Raw genomic sequence first — 7,499 nt, forward strand, 5'->3', positions numbered from 1 at the left:
TCACAAGAGTAACTCTCCAAGACTTAAAAAAACATACTTTAAGGTTTTCCTTATATACCTAATAGGTTTGGACTGAAACCCTAAATGCTTCGCAAGCTAACGGGCCTCAAATTATAAGCTTCATTACAACATGGCTAAGCCTATGAGATCTATTTTCTCTTCTTCTTCTTCTTGGTAACGGCTATGAGTAATTGATTGAATCCAAATTCTGGACTGCCAAATTCATTCTGCAAGCCCACCTATGAGATATGACTGGAAAATAATAGCGGCTCAAAATGTCCAAGTCTCTTGTTTATTTTGTACAAATGTCCCCCAGTTCATCAACGGCCTACGTATCAAATGCGCTATTGAGAAGCCCAGCCCACAAAGAAACAAACATCGAAATAATGATAATAAATGTCATTTTCCTTTTAGCTACAAAAGAAAATTCAACACAAAAAATCACTTTTTTATTAATTACAATTGAAATTTCCTTTTTCAATTTGAAAATTGGAAAACATTTTTATACAAAATACATTATTATTTAATAACTTTGTAGTTTGTACAGTACAATCATTTGCTCAATTAACTGGACCTTCCATCCCAAATTCCAATACATATCCTATCCTATTTTATAGAAATTTAGGGTACGATACTAAGTTCACCATTGTGCAAAACCAATGGTGATCTTGTACAGTTGTAAGCGTTCATCGTGGTACAATAGTAGAAAAACTTAGCTCATTTACGGAGTTTTCATCCGTCGGCATGAATTTAGCCACGGAAAATGCAGGGTGTTTTGGTTCAGGAAGGGCTATTGATTCATTTCCTAGCATAACTACCACAGTCGACATAGTGGGTCTGTCTTGTGGATTTTCCTCAACACACAAAAGTCCGATATGTATGCACTTTACAATTTCTGATGTCGAACCTTCCATTAAGAAGTTGTCCACGAACTCTAATACTTTATCTTCATTCCACAGTCTCCATGCCTAAGAATTTAGATTGCAAATGGAGTTATATTTCATATATGTGCTATCCCATTTCCATTTTTGTCTAATTCTAATTCAAGCATACAAAAGTTAACATACATATGCAAGGAGTGTCTGCGAATGTTCAGTGAGATAGAAGCCACTACTCCTTTTTCCACTAATAATCTCAAGTAAGATTATGCCAAAGCTGAAGACATCGGACTTAACAGAGAATACTCCTTCCATTGCATATTCTGGAGCCATGTACCCACTTTTTGGATACCAACATCATTATTATTATTATTTAAAAAACCAAGAAGAAGAGAAATAAAAGAAGAAGAAGAGAAATAAAAGAAGAAGTAGCTTACTATGTTCCTACAACTCTTTTGGTGTTAGCTATATTTTGGTTTTCAGAAAAGATCCTTGCCATTCCAAAATCCGATATTTTAGCAACCATGTTATGGTCCAACAATACATTGCTAGGCTTCAAGTCTCTGTGAATGATTTTAAGCCTGGAGTCTTCATGAAGATATAGAAGTCCTCTAGCAATCCCACTAATTATGTCATAGTAAGTCTTCCAATCAAGTTGTGAGCGCCTTTTTGAATCTAAAATTCAATATTAATGTTAATTTATGAAATAGTGTATAAATATGAAATGTATAAGTCTACAAGAAACTAAAATACTACTAGACTTAAAAAAACAGAATGTAGGAAGAAACAAACCAAAAATAAAATTATCAAGGCTTTTGTTGTGCATAAACTCGTATACAAGCAACTTTTCCTCTCCCTCTATGCCACATCCCAACAGCCTCACAAGATTTTTGTGCTGAAGTTTTGCAATAAGTATGACCTCATTTTTGAATTCCTCTAAGCCTTGCATTGACTTCATTGAGAACCTTTTAACTGCTACTTCCTTCCCTTCAGGTAGCACACCCTGAGTGAAATGACCTCCAAACAGACAAAATTCAGGACCTAGTTGTTAATTGGTATGGATTGTATTAGATTATTGTCAATAAGAAGCCTTTGGCATGCATGATGTTAGAGATATATATTAGATATATTAGCCCAATATAACAGGCCCAAGCTCATTCCTGCTTGTACTAGTAATCTAGTATATATCTCTAACACATGACAAAAATATTATAAGCACACTTTGACTCATATGTTCGGGACAACTTATTTGCATAGTCTATATCAAAATATATAGCTTTTGGTGACTTTTATGTTAAATGTGTGATAAAATCTATAAAAGCTAGCTTATTTCTAAAAGGCTAAAATTTAAATTATTTGCAAAAAATTGAAACAAAAGCAAAAAGTAAAAAACAATAAGCAAATGCCAAATACTTTCGGAAGCTCTTTTTCTACTCAGTTTGGAGTTTAACATGACAAAGAATCCTTCGGAATCACAAACAACATAACAAAAAATCCTAGCCGACTTAACATGACAAAGAATCTTTTTATAGTGTTTTCTACGGTTTTCTATATAGCATGATTTTCCATTTGAAATGTTTTCCATCTTATATCCATTCTCTATGTCAAAATATTTTTATTACTTTATATATATACATATATATATCTATATAATTTGATGATATGTTGAGCATATTGTGAAAATATATATGTATACTACTGTGTTATATCTGTATTATTTTCAATATAGTGTGATTAATTGTTTCAATTAATTATTTCTAAATTGTTAATCGCCAAGGGGTTTAGACTTTATAGAGTATATTTTGCGATGTGTCCAATGCTTAGATTGGCTGTAGAATAGTTCCCTTCGCAGAATTTATAGAATCCCAACTTTGAAAGCTTTTCAAATTCTAATTTTTTTTTTCATATTTATATGCAGTAAATTTGCTATGTTTGCTAATTTTGAGTACTAAAAAACGCAAGAAATGAATTTTGATTCTACGTACCTTGTAAACTTTACCAAACCCACCTTCACCAATCTTGTTGTCATCTGAGAATTTGTTTGTTGCAACTTCAATTGTCCCAAAATCAAATTGCAAGGATTCTACGGTTGTTATTTCACTTGCAGCTAAAGACCCAAAAATAAATAAAAGTAAGATATTACACTATGAAGAGCATTGTTTACAGATATGATGGAGGTAAGCGTTTGTACATATTCAGTATAATCTTTATTCAAAAAAAAAAAATTATCAAAAGAAAGTTCTATTAATGGCCATTTTTAGAATATTTGTTAATGGACAATTTTTAAGAAGTTTTAAGATTACTTTTATGAAAAATATAAAAGCTCTTTAAAAAGTCATCAGTCTTTTTCTTCTATAAATTTTTTCAAATAGTTCATAAATCAATTTTCTTAAAATATCCGATAACTTTCCCATTCTAATTTATATAGCTTTTAACACTCCCTCACATGCGGCTTGAAATACATCGTTAATGAAAGGATTCCACTTGCATACCGTGATAATTTAGGAGGCCATCAGATTTTTGAGAATTCTCTTCGTTTATATCATTGGACTTCATTCTTGCTCTCCTCCGTCGGAAACAGTAAAGCAGAATGACTAGCACCACAGAGGCAGCAATTGTAACAGCAATTACGATAGCTATTTCCTTTGAGCTTTTGCCTTTCCCTGTAAAAACAATATCATGTTTTATTGAGAATAGTTAATAGTCAGTTATAAGAAATGCTTAAAAATATTGGCTTCGCTAGTATTTGAGTTTTTAGAGCATAGGACCATATTGGCTTATATGAAATACCATAGGACCATATTAGCTTCGCCAGTGTACTTCGAGTTTTTAGAGCATTCTCGTCTAGCTAGTCAAACTAGCCTACTAAAAATATGATTAAACAACCACGAAAACTGTTGGGTGCCGACACTCACAAGTCCAGCCCACACTCTTTATCAAAGCTCCTTAGATGAGCTAGTGAGAGAAGTTCGTTATGAAGTAAATGAAGTCAGCTTTTATGTGCAAAAGTCAAGCCATATTTCTGAAGGATGTATCTATTGTCTTATGCATGTCGTACAAGCTAGAGAAGAAAAGCTGAATAATAAATAAGTGCCGCCATTCGGCAAGAAGTTCCAGAGTTAAGGATGACAATATAAATCTGTACTCGTAAGTGCCTGCCTCACTGGCCCTTGATGGAAGGGTTTTACCCGTCCCGCAAAACAAATGGGGCGAGAACGAAGATTAACATTTTCCCCACACCCATCTCGTTTATATTCAAATAATTAAAAAAATATTTTTATAAATTTTTTATGACATAATACATATATGATTTTAGCCTTTTAACTTTAAATTTATGATATTTTTTATATAATATTATTGAATTTATACTTTTATGTTTTAATATTTATGTTGTTTATATTTTTTAATTATTGTATTGCTATGTTTGAATTGTTTTTGTACTTCTTATAACTTGAATTGTTGTATTATTATACTTTGAGAAGGTTTGTAATGTTATAATTTGTTTTTTGAAATCTTTTATGAGTTTTAATTAATGCATTCAAATAAAATTTTAATAAATTTTTGAGTTTTTTTTATTTTTAAATGTTGTATTTGATGTAAATTTTGAAAAATTCATTGTTGAATTACATTTCATTATAATATCCTCTATGTTTGTGACATTTTAAAGTGATCAAAGACTAATAACAATCTCATCTATAAAATGTTTGAAATTGATGTTTTTGAATTTTAAAATTATGCATAAAAAATTAGTTTATATATCGAATAGTAAATAATATCTTAATTAATAACACTAAATTTAATGTGATTGTTAACGACATTTGGAACATATAGTCCAACTGTAGAATTTTCAAAATACAAAATTAATACAAAATTTTGATGATGTAACATTAAATGTTTCATTAATAAATACCCTTAAAATTTACATTGTACTATAAAATCTAAATAAAAGTATACCTTTGCAAAAAGTGTATTGTACACTATATATTGTACACTGCATATTGGACACACTTGTTTAGCCTATAATGTAAGATTTATATTTTTAATACAATAAAAATTAAGAATTTGCCTCATGAAGTAGGAAAAAAAAAATCCTTTCAAATAAACATCATCTTGATAGGATATGTACCTTTTGGTCCAGGTCCTGGTGCGGCATCAGCTTGCACAAGGTAAAACGCGAAAACTTCATACCTAATGTTACAACTAGGAGACAGAACTCGACCCCCCCTCTTTCCACCATAAGATGTGGACAAGTTTGTTATGGCTTCGCGAAGACACCTATTGCAATCAAAGCTGGATAGGTCAGGGACGCACTGTACAAGGCTGTATAGCGTTTGGATTTCCGTAAATTTGGTTTCTTTGGTAGCAAACTTTTTAGCACCAGATAAAGAATTTGCGGCCACTGGCACCAAGTCACCCAATGATTTTTCCACTAGCTGAAGGAAGCGATCTCGCTCTGTTATATCCAACAAGTTCCACAGAATCATTCTCGGCTGGGCTTCCATGACGGAGAAGAATGATCGATTTGAGTAGCGTAACATGCATTCATCATACCATACCACGGCCACTTTTTCTTCTGGGCAGTACTGCTGAACAATCTCTTTGGTTGCTGTTGACACGCATTCTTGGCACTCATTGGTGGCGAGATCACCGCGGCAGAGGAAGAGGCCGTAAACTGTGTTCTCTGGTGTTCGAGTTTGACCCACGGTGGTGTTGTAGAAACCGGTTTCACGCGTGGAATTTGCGTTAAGGAAAGAGAGGAGGTTGTTGAGGTTAGACTGGTAGGTGCTATTGGGGGAGAAAGTGGTTTGGTTTGAACAGAAATGGTAGCGGTATTCGGCTGCTTCACCCCTAATGCTTAGGGAGATGAGTATGGAAAGGAGCACTAGGTGCATGGAGACACTGAAAGAAGGGATGCCCATATTTATATGATCAGTCTTGTGCTCAGCCTGCTCAGACTCAGAAATCTCAGGAGTCAGGAACATAGAAAAGGTTTTTGTTGTGCAGGTGGCTTGTATTTGGATTGCCAAAGTCGATTTGGCTTCATCCTAGTGGCAGTAGAAAACCAAGTTCTAATTGGTTTTAGGTTCATGCATAGTAATATAGGAATGCAAGTCCTAGTTGGTTTAAGACTCGCAGCCGGCCTATCATATATATATATATATATATATCTGTGTGTACTAAGGCTTTGTGAATTGAATTGACTATAGAGAAAAGCTACCAGACTAGTACAATAGGATGCTTTCTGACTGTTTATGTGTTACTAGTGTAATATCTTTAAGTTTATTTTTCTTCTCTCTTTTTTAATTTTGCAAAAGTGAATTTATTTTTACAACAATTTTGTTTATAAAACATTTTATATATTCTTTTATTTCTTAAAAAGTTTCTGTCAATAATACTAAGTTCCAATGTAAAAAAGCCAAGTTACTCACTCTTACTCCACAACTCAACTTGTTACGTGAATAAGTTATGACAAAAATTGTAATTATAATTATAGTTCTAGCATTTTTATTTTTAAGTTATGACAAAAATTGTAATTATAGTTGTAACTTGAGAATTTTTATTTTTTAATTGATATGGTAATAGAAAATTAAGAAGCTGTTTAGTAACGTTATTTTGATAATATTGTTTATATTTTTTAAAAATACATATAAATAAAAAATATATAATATCATTTAAAAATTAAAAACATAAATTTAAACAACTTAGATTCTGTCCATACTGAAACAATTTTTTTCACAATTTCCGTTTCGTGAATAATAAACTAGAAAATGTTTGCGGAAACCTTACGGTATGGATGAGTTGTTCTGTGGTCCACCAAATAAAAATGTGAAATGAAATGAGCTGAAGTGACAAGTGAATAAAGCCCAGCCACTATCACACTTGCACAATTTTCAAATTAAATGATACGGTATGGAAAATTAAAGTCTGTCAACGAAGATTTCTTTTTCATGATTGGTGATTCATGAATTATAAATTTACATGTTTATTATTATATTTTTTTAATAATAAACATGCGGCATTATGTTATAAAAGTAAAACATTTGGTTTCATATTTAGCTCCTGTTTAAATAATCCAATAAACATACAAACATAACATGAAAATTTATTCATTAATGGATAATTAATTGATTTTAAGAAAAATGAAAATAATAAGATAGAAGTTTTTTTTTTTTTTTTTTTTATTTTGGATAAGGAAACTTAGACTTTCAATAAAAAAAAAAAAAAAATCAGCCACAATAATCAATTGACAATGGATAATTAATGGACTTTATGAAAAATGACTCTAGCATTTTTTTTTTTTAAGTTATGAAAAAAATTGTGATTATATAGTTGTAACTCAAGAATTTTTATTTTTCAAGTGATACGGTATTGGAAAATTAAGAGGTTGTTTGGTAACGTTATTCTAGTAATATTATTTGTATTTTTTTAAAATACGTATAAGAAAAAAATGTATAAAAAAAATGTAAAAATATATATAATATTATTTAAAAATTAGAAAATGGAATTAAATAGCCTAAATTATGTCAATGCCGAAACACTTTTTTTTTCACAATTTCTGATTCGTGAATAATAAACTAGAAAATGTTTGCGGGAACCTTACGGTAAGGATGAGTTGCTCTG

General features: G+C 31.2%; 1 protein-coding gene across 1 annotated transcript; it reads right to left on the reverse strand.

Moving 5' to 3' along the window:
* Positions 1–427: 427 nt before the first annotated feature.
* LOC112010057 (cysteine-rich receptor-like protein kinase 10) lies at positions 428–6,016 on the reverse strand. The gene is made up of 7 exons (XM_024042399.2): positions 5,005–6,016; positions 3,371–3,541; positions 2,864–2,985; positions 1,671–1,881; positions 1,316–1,553; positions 1,068–1,218; positions 428–968 (listed from the first exon to the last, which is right to left on the reverse strand). The coding sequence occupies exons 1-7, from the start codon at positions 5,858–5,860 to the stop codon at positions 687–689; spliced, it is 2,031 nt and encodes a 676-aa protein (XP_023898167.1). The 5' UTR covers positions 5,861–6,016; the 3' UTR covers positions 428–686.
* Positions 6,017–7,499: the final 1,483 nt, after the last annotated feature.

This window comes from Quercus suber, unplaced genomic scaffold (genome assembly GCF_002906115.3).
Source record: "Quercus suber isolate HL8 unplaced genomic scaffold, Cork oak 2.0 scaffold_478, whole genome shotgun sequence".
NCBI classification, from domain to species: domain Eukaryota; kingdom Viridiplantae; phylum Streptophyta; class Magnoliopsida; order Fagales; family Fagaceae; genus Quercus; species Quercus suber.